The 17,604-nt window shown below is 46.8% G+C and overlaps 1 protein-coding gene across 1 annotated transcript; it reads right to left on the reverse strand.

The window, feature by feature from the left end:
- Window positions 1–1,133: 1,133 nt before the first annotated feature.
- LOC146071713 (homeodomain-interacting protein kinase 2-like) lies at window positions 1,134–15,203 on the reverse strand. Its single transcript, XM_083179456.1, has 7 exons — window positions 15,157–15,203; window positions 12,988–13,551; window positions 4,897–5,020; window positions 3,460–3,573; window positions 3,146–3,220; window positions 2,538–2,722; window positions 1,134–1,704 (listed from the first exon to the last, which is right to left on the reverse strand). The coding sequence occupies exons 1-7, from the start codon at window positions 15,201–15,203 to the stop codon at window positions 1,134–1,136; spliced, it is 1,680 nt and encodes a 559-aa protein (XP_083035582.1).
- Between the last annotated feature and the right edge of the window lie 2,401 nt (window positions 15,204–17,604).

A 17,604-nucleotide genomic window follows, 5' to 3' on the forward strand; every position in this document is an offset into this window, starting at 1 on the left:
TAAAACCCTCAGGCAAAGCTGCTGACAATCAGATGGAACAGGAACAAAACAGCATCGATAGGTCCATATACCAGTCCGGAACCAGATGATGGAAAATCTTTGCTGTACCGCCTTGTGGATCGCCAGACAGCCTCTTCTTCCTGGGGGGTCGTCACATCAACACTCAACGCGTTTCGATAATCTTCTTCAGGAGTGTATGATACAAGAAAATACCACCAAATAGATACAGTAGACAAAAAAGGTGTTAACACACAGCGCTCAATGTATAACCTTAAAAGAACAATACAGATATCACCATTTCTTTCCAAATAGATTTTGCATTGGAGATTTCTCAGACGAGTGATAGTATCTGAAAAGATAACCACCAATTCTCACATAATATGTGAGTTGGTGGAATAGAGGACAATCATAGTGCAGGTTATCTTTGGTTAAAAAGAGGTTTTAATACAAGTCCGCACTTACAACAAGTAGACTTTTTCACAGCATGTATGATAAAACCCTCAGGCAAAGCTGCTGACAATCAGATGGAACAGGAACAAAACAGCATCGATAGGTCCATATACCAGTCCGGAACCAGATGATGGAAAATCTTTGCTGTACCGCCTTGTGGATCGCCAGACAGCCTCTTCTTCCTGGGGGGTCGTCACATCAACACTCAACGCGTTTCGATAATCTTCTTCAGGAGTGTATGATACACTCCTGAAGAAGATTATCGAAACGCGTTGAGTGTTGATGTGACGACCCCCCAGGAAGAAGAGGCTGTCTGGCGATCCACAAGGCGGTACAGCAAAGATTTTCCATCATCTGGTTCCGGACTGGTATATGGACCTATCGATGCTGTTTTGTTCCTGTTCCATCTGATTGTCAGCAGCTTTGCCTGAGGGTTTTATCATACATGCTGTGAAAAAGTCTACTTGTTGTAAGTGCGGACTTGTATTAAAACCTCTTTTTAACCAAAGATAACCTGCACTATGATTGTCCTCTATTCCACCAACTCACATATTATGTGAGAATTGGTGGTTATCTTTTCAGATACTATCACTCGTCTGAGAAATCTCCAATGCAAAATCTATTTGGAAAGAAATGGTGATATCTGTATTGTTCTTTTAAGGTTATACATTGAGAGGTGTGAATTAGGCATAATATTTCTCTGCTTCCAAACGTGCGAGAAGGCGCAGTATGTCTCTGGTTTCTACATGTTGAAATGGCCGTTGCTGCACCCGAGGAGGCGATATATGTTGATGCATCTGGCAAGATGGTTTATGCTGCTGCATGGGAGGAGGCGGGATATGTTGATGCATCTGGCAAGATGGTTTATGCTGCTGCATGGGAGGAGGCGGGATATGTTGATGCATCTGGCAAGATGGTTTATGCTGCTGCATGGGAGGAGGCGGGATATGTTGATGCATCTGGCAAGATGGTTTATGCTGCTGCATGGGAGGAGGCGGGATATGCTGCTGCATTGGGCGAGGCGGGATATTCTGCTGCATTGGACGAGGCGGGATATTCTGCTGCATTGGACGAGGCTGGATATGCTGCTGCATTGGGCGAGGCTGGATATTCTTCGGCATTGGACGAGGCGGGATATGCTGATGCACCGGTTGAGGTTGCATCTTCTGCTGCACCTGAGATAGCTTAGTTGCAGTGCTGCAGTTATCCATTGGCCTCTTGCATATTCTCATATTCCGGACACAACTGTCTATACTATGATATAGAGAGAGAAAGAGGGACGTTATAGAGAAGGAAGGACTCAATTGTGCATTGAGACGAAAATGGGAAAGGAAGATGGAAGAAAGACACAATGTCACTGAGTGAACAAGAAATCATATGAGGCAGAAGAAAGCCTTCACACTATACAGAGAATATTCTGTCTCAGATCGAGCAAAGGACAAGGCATCCCTTATCTAAATAATTAATTCATATCTATTAACATTTAGTTATACACATATGTATATGTACAGCTTCAACCACTACATTGTCAGCTGACCCTCAATATCTGCATTTTACCCGTAAAATAATTTTCTGGGACCCCTGTCACCCCACTACATGAAATAGCCCCACATGCAGTAACATGACTTCTAAGTAAACATTGATTTACATTTTGGGCTGCAGACAGTTTGGAAGTAACGCTGCCAATTTGCCTGTACCCCTATATTGCTACCACTATGTTCCCCAGTGCCCCCTATATTGCTACCACTATGTTCCCCAGTGCCCCCTATATTGCTACCACTATGTTCCCCAGTGCCCCCTATATTGCTACCACTATGTTCCCCAGTGCCCCCTATATTGCTACCACTATGTTACCCAGTGCCCCCTATATTGCTACCACTATGTCCCCCAGTGCTCCCTATATTGCTACCACTATGTTCCCCAGTGCCCCCTATATTGCAACCACTATGTTCCCCAGTGCCCCTTATATTGCTACCACTATGTTCCCCAGTGCCCCCTTTATTGCTACCACTATATTCCCCAGTGCCCCCTATATTGCTACCACTATGTTCCCCAGTGCGCCGCAAAACATCAAATAAATTCCGTACTATGAGCAGTGTTGGAAATCCTTGAAGTGGGCCATGGTGAGAAACGGGTGCCTCAGAGCCTCACTGGGTGTCATTCTTGTAGCCGCATTCAGGTCCAACATCTTTTTCAGCAGATCAACCAGCTGTCTTCTGTCTGCCCGCTCAACAACAAAGTCAAAGCCATCAAGATCTGTTCGCTCATTCACCTGCAAAGAGACCAAGCGGACATGTTACGTCAGTAATGCAGTCTGTCCGTCTGTAGAGAATAACAAAACCGATAAGCCCCCAGGCTCTGGCTCCCATAACACCTCTGGCAAAAACCCTTGCTCACCACTCTGGATATCCAGAGATGGAACACCTAAAGTCACACGCTGCCACACACTGTCCCATCAGGTGCTCTATGGAAGCCAAAGTATAACTTTTACAGGTTTACAACAAATCAGATTCTACCTATTATCTCGTGGAAAGTGCTAGATAAATGATAACTAGAATCTGATTGGCGGCTACTTCTGTGAACCTACACTTACATATACACATGTTTGTAGAGTGCACATCTGTGCCACAAAGTACATACATGAAACCTTTAGAGCGAGCCAATATACCCCAAACAGTGTCTCATAGGGAAGTACCTTCGGTAAGTCATCCAGACTAAGAAATCTGTCATCGCTGAACTCCTGTGATTCTTGGCTACAGTTTTCAGGTCTCTGCGTCAAAGAAACAATTGTTAGAGAGCAGAGAACTATACGTGCTGGAGATCTGACATTACTGGAGATCTGATATTAATAACATATAGTATATAATATAGCTGAGCAGAGCGGACTATGATGTCACTATATAGTATATAATATAGCCGAGCAGTGCGGACTATGATGTCACCTAGATGTCACATTACAATGTATCCTATTTGCTACACAACATGGATTAAAAAGGAAAGTTTTCCTACCTTCAGCCACCACGGAGAAGCAGGAGAGTCACGATGGAAGAACATGGTGGTTTTTCTCCCTGAGTTGAGAGTGTTTTTTGGCGGCAGCCCCTGGGTCCAACAGATGAATCTGATCTGTGTGGATGCACATGACACGCATTATTACACAAAAAAGACAATTACAAACACCTTGAGCAACAACTAGGTCTAGGGATGGCCATCGTTTCAAAAGTAAAACTGGCCATCGATAGTGTATAACTATGCAACGGATGACCAGCGATGTTTTTACATATCGATGGCCATCCCTAACTAGGCCTCAAAACGGGACCCCACAGCACACAAGGTCCAGGATTCCAGAATCACCAGGAGAATGGCCACCTTGTGATTTGCAGTGTGGTGCCGCCGCTGATGTTGGACTTCAGAGAAGAAGTAATGATTATATGGGTGCAGAGTATGCAATGTGGTTCTCCCTGGTCTGACGAGCCCTGTGGTCCCACAGGCCTATACTTAGGATGGGAAACGGTCATCTGTCAGACCAGACTTAGGTCGACAGTCATTAGGTCGACCCCGGAAGGTCGACTGTCCCCAAGGTCGACAGGGTTAAAGGTCAACATGGCTCAAGGTCGACATGACTTAAGGTCGACATGGTTTTAGGTCGACAGTCATTAGGTCGACATGAGTTTTCACTGTTTTTTGAGCCGACATGTGCCGACAGGCGGTATTTCATGCCCTACCATCCACTAGGGCTTGGTGGGAGAATAAAATAGTGTGCCGAGCACAGCGAGGCACCGTGCCCGAAGCATTGCGAGCGATGCAAGGGGCTGCTGTTCAACTCCAACTGTGTCCATGTCGACTGTGTCGACATCCGGGTCAAAAACCAGTGAAAAACTCATGTCGACCTAATGACTGTCGACCTAAACCCATGTCGACCTTGGCCCATGTCGACCTTAAGTCATGTCGACCTTGAGCCATGTCGACCTTTAACCCTGTCGACCTTGGGGACAGTCGACCTTCCGGGGTCGACCTAATGACTGTAGACCTAAGTCTGTTCTGACAGATGTACCGCTTCCCTTAGGACACGCAGGCATCTACTGAGGCTCGAGGAAAAGAAATTCCAAACTGAATTAAGAAGAAGATTCTTCACCATTAGAGCAGTAACATTCTGGAAGTCATGGCCGGTGGGGGTGGTTACAGCAACTGTTAATGAATTTAAATCAAAATTGATTTCTGGCCACTAAGGGAATCCTAAAGATATGACTTACTCAAGTCAGTGGTTACAAGTCAGATAGGTTGAACTCGATGGACTAATGTATTTTTTCAGCCTTAATTACTATGTATGTTACTATGTACATATGCACATGGCACTCTTTGCAGCTTATATAGATACAGCACTGAATAGTTCAGTGTATACATATAAACCACATAGAAAACATGATTATCTGGCACAGCACTACCTACCTGGTCATATTCCGAGCACCCAGGATACAGGGTGTACCCCAAAAACAGCTCAGCCATTATACAGCCCAAAGACCACATGTCAATGGCTTCATTATACGGCGAATCCAGGATAACCTCTGGAGACCTGCAAAGTTCAGAGTAAGAGAATGAAAAAGTGATAGACAGAGACAATTTATTTAGCATCTTCTAGAAGATAATAGATAAAATCTGGTTGCCATCCCATATTCAGTACATCTCCCACCTTAGTGCAGAGACACAGACGGGAGTAGATCCAGACTGAGAAAGAAAAAGAGACAGACAAAGCAGAGGGAGAGAGAGAGAGATGGAGGTAGATCCAGAGAGAGAGAGAGAGAGATTGTGGGAGGGACAGATGTACTAAGCTTTGAAAATTGACAACATGGAGAATGATAAATGACCAACCAATCAGCTTCTAACTGTTATTTTTCAAACAGCCTTTAGCATGATAGTTAGGGGCTGATTGGATGGTACTTTATCACTCTCCACTATATAATTTTTTTGTGTTTACTACATACTGTATCGCCGAGAGAGAGAGGAAGAGTTACATGTTAAACACTTTAGCATTAAGTAAATCACCTATGTGTCGATAACATGATGAGTATGAATGTATGTAAATACAGACAGGTGCACACATATAATACAGAGATAACAGAGCCAAACCCGTGCACTTCTTCTGGCCTGGGATGACAGAGCTCAGACATACTCTTCTTAAGGGGCATGCTTATTATGACCCTAAAAACTAGCATCCTTTCATGCCACATAACATGTCAATATGGACTGCTTTATCTGGGCAATTTACAATTGTACACAGCAGTAATGCCAAGTCGTCATAGCAAATGAAATGAGCAGCATCCTAAGTTACATTAAGTAGAGGCAGCAGTTATAAGAAGTAGAGGCAGCAGTTATAATAAGCAGCGCCAGCGGTTATAATAAGCAGTGCCAGCAGTTAGAACTAGCAATGTCGGCAGTTGATTAATGTAATGCTAGCACTAGGCATAGAATGGGTCCCAGGCTGTGTGTGTGTGACCATTAGGGAGCATGTGACTCGGGGATCAAATAAACTGCTTGGGAATGGCAGAGCTAGCTGAATATGGGGTCAGGAAAGGGAGGAGTCTTCCTCTCTTTCCTGCTGAGATTTTGGTGAGTGGACGTTTCTCCCTTGAGCTTCCACTTGTCCTAATTTAAGCACCTTTCCCTCTGCTAGCATGTCCTCACGGTCCCCACGCCCACGGCGTTCTGCCAGGCTGCCTGCCCGTTTTGCTGAGGATGCCCAGCTGCCCGCCGCCACGCTTACCGCGCGGTCGCCCGCGGCAACGGCGTCCGCGCCTCCCGCAGGTCGGCGTGTGAGGAGGGCTGTGTCTGCTAGCCCCAGCCCCCGGGCTGCGGGTGCGGCTGCAGCCTCCTCCGTGTCGGCTGGTGGGCGGCGTGGAGCCGTGTCGCGGTGCGCGTCCGCGGGTGGGCGTGGGTCTAATGCTGCCTCAGCTCCCCCGGCCCCTGCTAGGAGTCGGCGGGGGGGTCCCGGGAGGGGTGAATCCACGGGGTCCCAGAGGAGCGTGTCTCCTCTGCCTGATAGGGGCCTGATTCAGAGCATCCAGCCTGCTGCTGGGGCTCGGAGGGCATTGCTTGTGCGCATGCCAGCTAGGGCATGGGGAGGTGTGGGGGCACGGCGGTATCTGGGAATATCGAGGGATTCCCCACCGGGGTCACCGAGGCCATATATGCCCACCTTGCTGGGCAATAGGTCCCGGCTTGCCGGGGGGTGACGCTGCGGAGGGGGGTCCTGGGCGTTCTGGACATGCTCGGGGCAGTAGCTCCGCCCGCGGGGGTCGACACGGTCGGATGACTGGTCGGGGCTCTGCAGTGGGATCTGCCGACATGGCCTTTGACCCTGAGGCCCTCTCTGCTGCTTGGTCCTCGGTTTCTGGGGCTCTGGCTCCTTTGGTGCAGGCAATGCCACGGGACGCGAAGGGTGACGGTGCTAGTGGGAGCTCCCAGTTCATGCGGGCCATCCAGGATATGGGGGACGCAGTAGCGGTGCTGGGGGGGAGGTCTGCCCGTAACCCCAATACCGTTCATTCCACCCCACGGCGGGCCAGTAGGCGGGGTCCTTCATGCCGGGCCTCAGGCTGCTCAGCCCCCGTCCCGGATGAGCATGATACGGCCATGGAGGAGGATTTCCCAGATGTCGACGATGTTGTCGATGAGGAGGTCGACACGGCTGACGATGCCGACACGGATGATGATACCTGGGCTGCTCAGCCAGAGTCAGCAGGTGAGGCCTCTGATGAGGACGGGGAAGGGTCTGCTTCTGGGGGGTCTTCAGGCAGTTCCCAGGGTACCCGATCCACCTCTTCTTCCTCTTCTTCTGCTGGTGGGTCTGACCACGGCAGCACGGCGAAGGCCCGAAGCGGGCCGCTAAGAAGGCCGCAGGGCGCTTGGCGCAGGGGACAAAACGGAGGAAGAAGGCGGCCTTATCACGCAAGAGGCGTAACCTTCCCGGGGTGGTGCACTGTGACTACACGGCAGTGCTGAGGGGCCTTAGAGAGAGCTGTAGGGTAAAAATTCAGAAAGGAGATTTTGTGTATGTGTTTAGCCTTACGGAGGAGTCCAAAAAGGCGTTTAAAGAGGCCAAGGGTAAAGGGGGGATAGGGGCGGAGGCGTACCGCTCCTACGATAATTGGCTGGCAGGTTTCTGCGTCTTCGCGGCCTGCTACCTGGAGGACAGGCCAGAGGAGCATATGAATGTCATAAGGTACATCCATATGGTCCATGACATGCACCTCAAGTATGGGGGCACTGCTTGGCGTACTTACGATGAGCAGTTCCGACGCAAGCAGGATTGCTTGCACATATTGGACCTGGGGTGTAAGGATGTGGAGATGTGGAGGTGTGGATGGAAGTGGTCAGGGTCCATCTGAGTGCAGTCGAGGGTGTGGCTACAGCGGCAGCCGCGGCCCCCTCCTCTGCTCCCAGGGTTTCACTGGGCACCCCACAGGCGCAACGTCCTGCCCCTGGGGCCAGGCCTGCGGGAACAGGACAGGCGAAGGGGAAGTGTTTTGCCTATAACAACAACTCTTGCCAGCTGGGACAGAAATGCAGGTTTAAACATGTCTGCATCAATTGTTCTGGGAACCACCCAGCCTCCAATTGCTTTCGGGGGGGGGGGTCGCCTCGGTAGAGGGGCGGGCGCAGGTTCCTCCTCCAAGGCGGTTCCCTCCGGGAACCCTCGATAGGGCTCATACCCCGGTTAGGGTCGAGGCGATGGCCGGCTGGCTTAGTCGATACCCAGACAGGGCGACTGCAGAGTTTTTGTTTCAGGGTTTTAGTCAGGGGTTCCAGTTGCCAGTTCAGGGTGTAGTTAGAGGGGGCTCCTTCAGAAACCTGCAGTCTGCTTGTTCACTCCCTGAAGTGTTAAGGGATAAAGTGGACAAAGAGTTACAGTTGGGGCGTATGGCTGGCCCTTTCGATCAGCCCCCAGTTGATGGCTTGGTTATCTCCCCCGTAGGAGTCGTGCCCAAGAAGGTCCCTGGCAAAGTCCGCCTAATTCAACATCTGTCTTACCCTGCGGGTTTCTCTGTCAATGACGCCATCCCAGAAGCGTGCTGTTCAGTGGCTTATCAGTCATTTGACGACGCCCTGGCTATGGTTAGGTCATACGGCGCAGGGGCCCTTATGGCTAAGATCGATGTTGAGTCCGCATTCCGGCTGCTCCCATTGCACCCCAATGCTTTCAGGTTAATGGGCTTTCGCATAGGAGAGGAGTATTTCATCGACAAATGCTTGCCGATGGGGTGTTCAGTATCCTGTGCCTTTTTTGAAAGGTTCAGTACCTTTTTGCATTGGTGTGTGGAGCAGTCGTCTGGGGAGAGCGGGATCGCTCATTACCTCGATGACTTTCTGTGTGTGGGGCCGGCTGGGTCCACCCGTTGTGCAGCCATCCTAGAAAATATCCGTTCTCTTTTCCATCAATTCGGGGTTCCGATTGCGGAAGAGAAAACGGAGGGCCCTGTCACGTGCCTTTCCTTTCTGGGGATCCAGATTGACTCAGTGCAGGGGCTTTGCTCGCTGCCACTGGATAAGGTCACGAAACTCGGGGAGGCCATAGAAGTGTGTCGCCAAGCCAGAAAAGTCCCATTACGTCAAGCTCAGTCTTTGCTGGGGCAGCTGAATTTCGGTGCAAAGTTATCCCTATGGGCAGGTTGTTTTGTAGGAAGTTGGAGAGTGCCACTGCTGGGGTGGCCAGAGCGCATCACCTAGTCCGCCTGTCGAGCGAGATCAGATGAGACCTGGAGGTCTGGGCTGCATTCCTCCAGCATTTCGGATCTGGTTGGCTCCAGTAGTGGACAATCTTCAGTTGCAGTTGTTCACTGATGCCGCAGTTTCCACTGGTTTCGGTTGTTTTTTAGCTGGTAGTTGGTCTGTTGCTCCTTGGCCCTCTGTTTGGTTTGAGTCGGGCCTGACACGTGACTTGCTGCTGTTGGAGTTGTCCCCCATTATGGTTTCCATGGAAATCTGGGGGCCTCGCCTGGCAAACAGGAGTCTGCTTTTCTGGTGTCATAATTTAGGGGCGGTTCACGCCATTAACAACCAGAGGGCCAAGTCGCTTGTTGTGTTGCGCGTGTTGAGCCATCTGTTTCTTCAATGTTTGCGCTTCAACATATTGTTCAGGGCGCAACACGTGCCCGGGGTCGAGAACGTATTTGTTACCCCCAATTGTTTGTGACTCTTCCCTTTTGTGTCCTGGTATGGCTTCAATTGTGATTGAAGCATGTCTCCGGCACCAATATGTGCCACAATCAGAATCTAATTTTTTTTTTCTTTTTTGGCAGATCCTCTAGTCCAATACCATGTCCCTTCATAACAATTCAACCGTACTAATGGCTTCTTTTTTCTTCTCCTTTATAGGTGTGGGGTACGATAGGTTAAAGGTGTGGGTAGTGGGTCACTCCTTTATCTATTGGGCTGCTAGGTTGGTTGCCTCTGGGGGGGGGGCTGAGTTTCCTTGCTCCCAATACATTAGGTGGTTGGGTATTAGGGGAATGACTTGGGGCACCCTGAAGTCATTCCTTATGGTGAATGTTCGCAGGTTTGGGGTGCCCGAAGTCCTGGTGCTTCATCTCGGTGGCAACGACCTCGAGAAAATGTCCCAATTGAGATTGCGGGCCCAGATCCTGAGTGATCTGGAGGCCATTTGTGCAGCCTGGGCACACTGTACGTTAGTGTGGACTTTTATTGTGCCTCGTATCTGTTGGAGAGGGGCCAGAGATGCTAAGGTGGTTGACGAGGCCAGACAGAAGCTTAATTCGGCTGTTACAAGGTGGGTTTTAACGGCCGGCGGTGCTGTTATACCTCATACTCGGATTAAGTTTAAGTGCCGTCACCTGTATAGGCCTGATGGGGTTCATTTATTTCCAGAGGGGCTGTTTATGTTTCTGGAGGATCTGCTTCTGGTTGTTGCTTGGGTGTCTTAGACTGGTGGTGGGGCTGTACCCTGGGATCAGGGTTCATGCCTTTGCGGGAAAGAACGGCAGGTTAATAGTTTATTAGCCTCCACAGTAGCGCACGCAGGGGGGGTTTCCGAGTACCCAGAAACCCCCCCAGGAGTCTTTTTAAAATCGGACCTTGGGAACCGAAGCTATCTGACTTCAAAGCAGTGGTCCCCATCCAAGCCTGTTAATTGCTCTTCCCAGTCAGATATTTCAGGTTTTTTCTGACATAGAGTTTTTCTGGGGGTATATCCCAAAAGCTGGGACTCTCCCCCTTTGAAAGACACTAGAAGCTTGTCTCTACTGTGCCCAGAACCAGAGATATCAGCCTTCCAGCAGCTGGTTACTGCTCCAGCTCCACACACCTGGTATGTAGTTTTATATACTCATTGGCAGATTGCTCTGCCTCCTGAACTCTGATCCCCTAGTCCCCAATACCATTTGGTAGGTGAGATTCTCTAGTTTTTAATTCCATTAAAATCTAAGAAATCTATTTCCGGGAACTGGAGATATCTGCAGTCAAGCAAGCTGTCCTCCCACCAGAAAATTATGAATAATAAGCCCACTCCACTATACACCCCATCTCTGCATATTAAACATCCTCTACCACCCTGGAAGTTATGTATCAGGGCCCCTTCTTTCAGCCCAATGCCCCCTTCTCCCACCCCATCTCCCACCATTTGTGCAGTAAAGGGGTAATTAGTGGAAATTACTGATCCAGGCCGTACAGGCAGAGCGGTTGATATAATACCCCTACCACCCGCGGGACATCAAAGCATATACTGGGTCACCTAAGTGTCCATCTCCGTGCTTTGCTCCGCCCCTCTGGAAACCCCCTTCTGAAAATCCTGCGTTTGCCCCTGTCCATTACCCGTTTATGCAACATATAGATTGTTTTCGGTGCGCTCGCCTATTCATTGACTTATGCCTTTCGCTCGATCTCCCGCTTGGGGGCAGCGAGACCACCTGGCTGGGTGGTAGTCAATGTAGTAGGTCGAGTGGATACCGCTTGGTAGGGTAGTTTGATTACGTATGCTGAGTTTGGGGGTGGAGTTTAGTTTAGTAGCCGTTCTTTCTTGGCCACCATTTATTTAAATTAGTTTAATCAAATCAAAAACTAGCTTAAATATTCAAATAATAAATCAGCTAACAATTTCTGCCAAACCTATGTCTCCGAGTCTTTATTTCAGGTTTAATGTTAAGATAAGTTAAGTTAAGGTTTAACATGCTAGAGGTACACACACATGAGGTGCTAAAATGTTTAAGAACAAGCAGTGCCAGCAGTTAGAACAAGCAGTACCAGCAGTTAAGGGCCCCATACATCAGCAATTAATTGTGACAATTTTCAGATATGGAGATGTGACAATTTTCAGATATGGAGATGATTGCCACAATTAATTTTAGATGTGTGGGCTCCCCCTTTTGGCAATCCCAATCAAAATCGCCAATCGATTGCTTAATCAGGTTTTTAAACATGTTTAATAATCTGGTATTATCTGCAGATCTTTTTTATATGTGTGGGCATTCCCAATTCGTCTTCTCCATCTATTTACATTATGAACAGCAATCGATTGGGCAATTTCCAGATATGAAGATGCAATCTTTAGATGGAAAAATCTGGCGATCACTGAAATAAATCTGTAATGTGTGGGCAAAGTCAGATAGATTGTAAAATCCATTTATCTGGCCAAAAAATCCCTGGATCTGGAAATCCATAAATTGTGATTGCTGATGTATGGGGCCCATTAGAAAAAGCATTGCCAGCAGTTAGAACAAGCAGTGCTGGCAGTTAGAACAAGCAGTGCTGGCAGTTAGAACAATCAGCCACAGTGCTGTTGGCCTCTCATGCTCTTGTAGACAGTAACTTATCCATTAAATCCTATTCATCTATTACCTTTACTCAGGGCCTCCAATAGGGGGGTGCTATGGTTACAGCTGTCGAGGCCCGACCTCTGGAAGGGCCCAGGCAGCTCATTTTGACCGCCACAACCCCCCAACTGCCTCCGCTGTGCTGAACAAAGCATGTCCCTGAGCGCAGGCTTATTCAACCCAGGACGCTGGCGGCCAATTAAAATGCTGCACCAGCTTTTGAGTCAATCAGAGCTTGCGTGGCAGCAGCCAATCAGAGCGGCAGACGGTACGCAAGCTCTAATTGGCTCACCAGCTGGTGCTGCATTTTAATTGTCTGCCGGGATCTTGAGTTGAAGAATCCTTTGCTCTGGGACCTTTGGGCTACAGCTCAGCAGAAGAGGAGATGGGGAGCAGGAGCCAGGTTATGGTAAGTCAAGTGAGGAGGGAGAGGGGGGGTTTGGGCGACTGGAAATGAGTGCCGGGCCCCAAAATTCCTGATGGCGGGCCTAAATTTACCGCTTTCTGACAGCATCTACAAGAACCGAGCTATGTATAAGAGTAACAGCGATAGTTACTCAGCAACAGAAGCACAAAAGGAGTTATATAACACTGACACAAACATGAAATAAAGTAGTATACAAGATCCCACCGCCATATTATTCCTCATGTTACATAAAACTGCTGTCCTGAGACACTAATCTGAGTCTTACAAGGGGCTAATCTGACTATGTCTCACCTGTAATACCTGGTTGTCACATAGCTGGGATGCTTTGCATTGGACTTCACTATGGCAGATCCAAAATCAATGACCTTTACCCTGTTAGGCTCTTTTATAGGGTCCACCAGCATTATGTTCTCGGGCTTTAGGTCTGTGTGGATGATGCCCAGGGTTTTCATCTTGTCGAGAGCAGTGCACACTTGGTGTATGATCGGTCGGATGTCTACAAGTGGTGTTGGCTTGAACCTATTCTGCCTCATAAATTGGTAGAGGTCCTGTCCCAGCAGCTCATAAACAATGCATGTGTGGTTCTTGTGGCTAAACTTCTCATATGCTTGAACAATGTTGTATTCATATGCTCCATTCCTGTTGAGCCACGTCATTATATTTGCCTCCATTTGTCCCTCCTTGGCAAAGTAAGGGGTGTTCTTAAAGATCTTAATTGCTACGTTCCTCCCGGTGCCTCTTTCACAGCATTTCACCACCTTGCCGAAAGATCCTTGTCCCAGAAACTCTAGCACTTGGTATGAGTGTTTCAGGGAAGAAAGTACTTCATTTTGCACAGGGCAGTAATTTTCATCACTGTTATAATAAAAAAAAACATAAAGGGATAAGGGTCAAGTTTATCAGTACAGAACTTTGCATTTCTGAGATGGGATTTATGGGAAGAGAATATTTCTATAAAAAAAAGAAGACAAAGGGGGAAATTTACTAAGATGTGTATTCTACTTCACATGTGGTGTTGCTATGGGCAACCAATCAGAATCTACTTCTCATTTATTTAGCACCCTCTAGAACAGGGGTGGGGAACTAACCGGTCTGAGTGGCCCTTCCACCCACCTGGCAGCTTTGCCGGAAGTACAGGGGAATTCTCACGAGAGGTCGGTAGTTCTGGCGAGATTCCTCTTAATCAGCAGTAGCCGGAGACTGTCACTCCTATTCAGTGGCAGCCGCCGGAGCGAGGGACGGCTGCAGCAGGACAATTTGTAAGAGAAATTTTTACATATGGCCCCCGAAGAATTTTTTCCCCATACAAATGGCCCTTGGCACAAAAAAGGTTCCCCACCCCTGCTCTAGAAGAAAGTAGTCAGAATCATATTGGTTGCCATAGCAACATCACATGTGAAGTAGAATACACATCTTAGTAAATTTCCCCCAAACTACTTTTTTGTGTGTAGTAAACAAATGCAAGAAAAGATTTTTGGTCCAGGTGATATGAATATTATGCTTCATGTCCCTTATTCAGGTGTAGTCACAAAGCGGCATTGATATCCGATTCAGAATGAGTTGCAGTTGCACCAACAAGATTTTGCAGGCACAGTACTATCATGTGAGCGCTTCACTTTATACTCTTGATAAAGGGCCTTATTCAGATCTGAGCTCAGTACAAATTTGTTTGGAAAATGGGCAAAACCATGTGCACTGCAGGAGGAGCAGATGTAACCGGAGCAAAGAGTGTTAAATTTGGGTGGGGTGTGCTGAAACTGAAATCAAAATTGCAGTGTAAAAATAATGCAGCCAGTATTTACCCTGCACAGAAACAAAATAACTCAACCAAATCTAACTCTCTCTATACAGGTTACATCTGCTCCTCCTGCAGTGCACATGGTTTTGCCCATTTTCCAAACAAATTTGTACTGAGCTCAGATCTGAATAAGGCCCAAAGTCTCCTAGCGAGGTGATACCGGTCGGCCTGAGGCACTGATAAAATGTTTTTTTAATCTACTAAAGGTAAAGGAGTCCCGCGCTACCTTTTACCTATACATGTAACGTATACTATTCGTACTTTCCTGTTCTTTTATTGAAATAAATATTTTTACTATTTTTGGGGAATACTTTTAGTTTGTAATTATTTTATGTGTTTTTTCCCAACTTTGAGACTTTTGTTGGTACAAATACATTTTTAAACCATAACATAAGTATTACAACTCCATTTTTTTGGGATGTCTTATGTGATACGTCAACATTTGGGAGAATATTTGGAGTTGAACCATTATACACAAAGAAACCCAAATAGGAGTTACCAGGTACCAAGCAATCCGCTTCTGTTACTTATTAAGCACAGATGGCTTATAAAGATGGCAGTTACAGTTGTTGTCTCTCTCCATTGTTGTCTCTCTCCATACAACTCCCCTCAAGTTATGTAAAAATTATTATCCGATGTACAGAAGAGAATCATTCACTGACCCGTGATCCTGTGCTTGTCGTTTGAGTAGTTGTTTAGGCTGATCCATATTGGAATAGTCTATACTGATCCAAATAATGCTTGCAGTTACTCTGGAGTCTGCACGCGAAATGCTGGATTTTGCTATATCTTTTAGTTCTGTTTGGTACGTTGCCTAGCAACAATTCAGAAAGCTCCATGACATCACAATGACATCAAAATAGTGTGGCCAGCTGCTCAGGTGAACAAATAACCCCCTTTATAGCTACTTATTGCCACACATAGTATTTTCCATTATTATTTTGGAGGGATATGGTCACACATCCCAGATTTTGCCATGTTCCGTTTAGTACTGGGGCCCCCCAGCTATCTTAATGACCTGGCATGACATTAATAACCACGATCTTAGATATAACGTTTTCAACATGACCTCTCCCAAACTAACATATGAGGTACCGCTTTTGAGTTTCTTGGTACTTAAGAGAGGAGAGTTGTTAAATAAAATCCTTAAATTCCTTGAAGTATTCGCACCTGAATGAGGGCCCATGTACTGCCCTGACTCAGCTGTCCCAACTGTCACCTCATAATCTCTGATACACTGTAACACATAACTGTTACATGGAAATGCAGAGTTCTATGTAACACAGGGTCCAACATCGTGATTAAACAATTCTCATAACCATAGATCACCATTAACATTTACCCCAAGCAGAAATAAGGGATGCTGCATACTTGTAAATGTTACAGAAAACACAGGGAGTGATTCAGAGGTAGTCACAGTGACGAAATGTGTGCAGTTGGCCAATGTTCTGTGTCCAAGTTTATCGCACATGCAACCCGGAGGCATGCCGAGACAAAGAATTGGATGCAGGGACTAAAGGTGGCCATACACACGCAGATTTATCTTCAGATCTGTTTGGTTGTAACAAAAACATGGTTATGGATGAGAGCAAATTACAGTTGACCATTTGCTTGGAAATGCTGTAAAACTGACAAACTGTCACTCATCCATAACCATGTTTTTGTTCCAACCAGCCAGATCTGAAGATAAATCTTACTAGTGTATGGGCACCTTAAGACTTGTAGTGGGTGTTATTGTAACGTAAATGCTAAACATTTATGCAGTGACAGCTAGGAATTTGCAGGGAAGATTCTTGTCAATATTCTATGTACGAGTTATTAAACTTGTAAAGGGAAAGTGTTGGACATCCTGATCTGAGCTCCTACTATGTTGACTTTGACCCTAAATCTGTCCCAGATGGTCGGCTTTCAGTGGAGTTGAGAAGAGGGTAACACTGATTTTACAATTGACATTTGCATTCATATTATAACATTACAGGGAAGATATAATGCTGGCTGAACACAGCCATTTTTTAAAGGCCAATCACTTACAAGGCAAAACCATGCTTGTAAGCGATTGCCTCTTTAAAAAAACCTTCGACAGGTACCCTGGACAGCTGCCAAACTCAGGTGGCATTGAATCCCACCCCTCTACTTAGTTTTGGAGGCAGTGTCTAACTTATATCACACCTAAGGAGCAGGGGCACCAACCAAGGGTACACAAATGTTAGACACTTTGCCAGGGGGAAATGTAATACACGTCAATAAAAAGGTCTACATTTCTAAAACAGCTGGTAAAGTGTTAGCATTAACCACACCTGGCACTGCACGGCGGTATTGGGTTTGTGTACAGTAGTCAATTCCATTCTCCTGCTATACTTATGTATTAAACCTTGGAGAGAGAGCCAGAGTGGAGAGAGATAAAAGTACCAAGCAATCCGCTACTGTTATTTATAAAGCACAGCCTGTGAGATCGCAGTTACAGTTGGTGTCTCTCCATTTGATATCTTTCATAGGCTTAATACATCTCCCCTCAAGTTGTGTAAAAAGATCTTTTAAACACTGAAAAGCAAATAATGGGTGTTCTCCGATTTACAGAAGAGAATCATTTACTGACCGGTGTTCCTGTGCTTGTCGATTGAGTAACTTAGGCTGATCCATATTGGAATAGTCTACGCTGATAGAATAGTCTACGCTGATAGAATAGTCTATGCTGATAGAATAGTCTACGCTGACAAAATAATGCTTGCAGTTCCTCTGGAGTCTGCACGCTAAATGCTGGATTGTGCTATTTCTTTTAGTTCTGTTTGGTGCGTTGCCTAGCAACCATTCAAAAAGGTCTGACATCACAGTGAGATCATAATAGTATGGCCAGCTGCTCAGGTGAACAAATTACCCCCTTTATAGCTACTTATTGCCACACATAGTATTTCCCATTATTATTATTATTTTGGAGGGACATGGCCAAACATCCCAGATTTTGCCATGCCCATGTAAATACTAGGGCCCCACAGCTATCTTAATGGCCCTGGGTGACATTAATAACCATGATCTTAGATAGAACGTTTTCACCATGACGTCTCGAAAAATAAAATATGAAGTACTGTTAGGGTTACCACCTCATCCCATTA

This window comes from Crinia signifera, chromosome 1 (assembly GCF_055691185.1).
Source record: "Crinia signifera chromosome 1, ASM5569118v1, whole genome shotgun sequence".
NCBI classification, from domain to species: domain Eukaryota; kingdom Metazoa; phylum Chordata; class Amphibia; order Anura; family Myobatrachidae; genus Crinia; species Crinia signifera.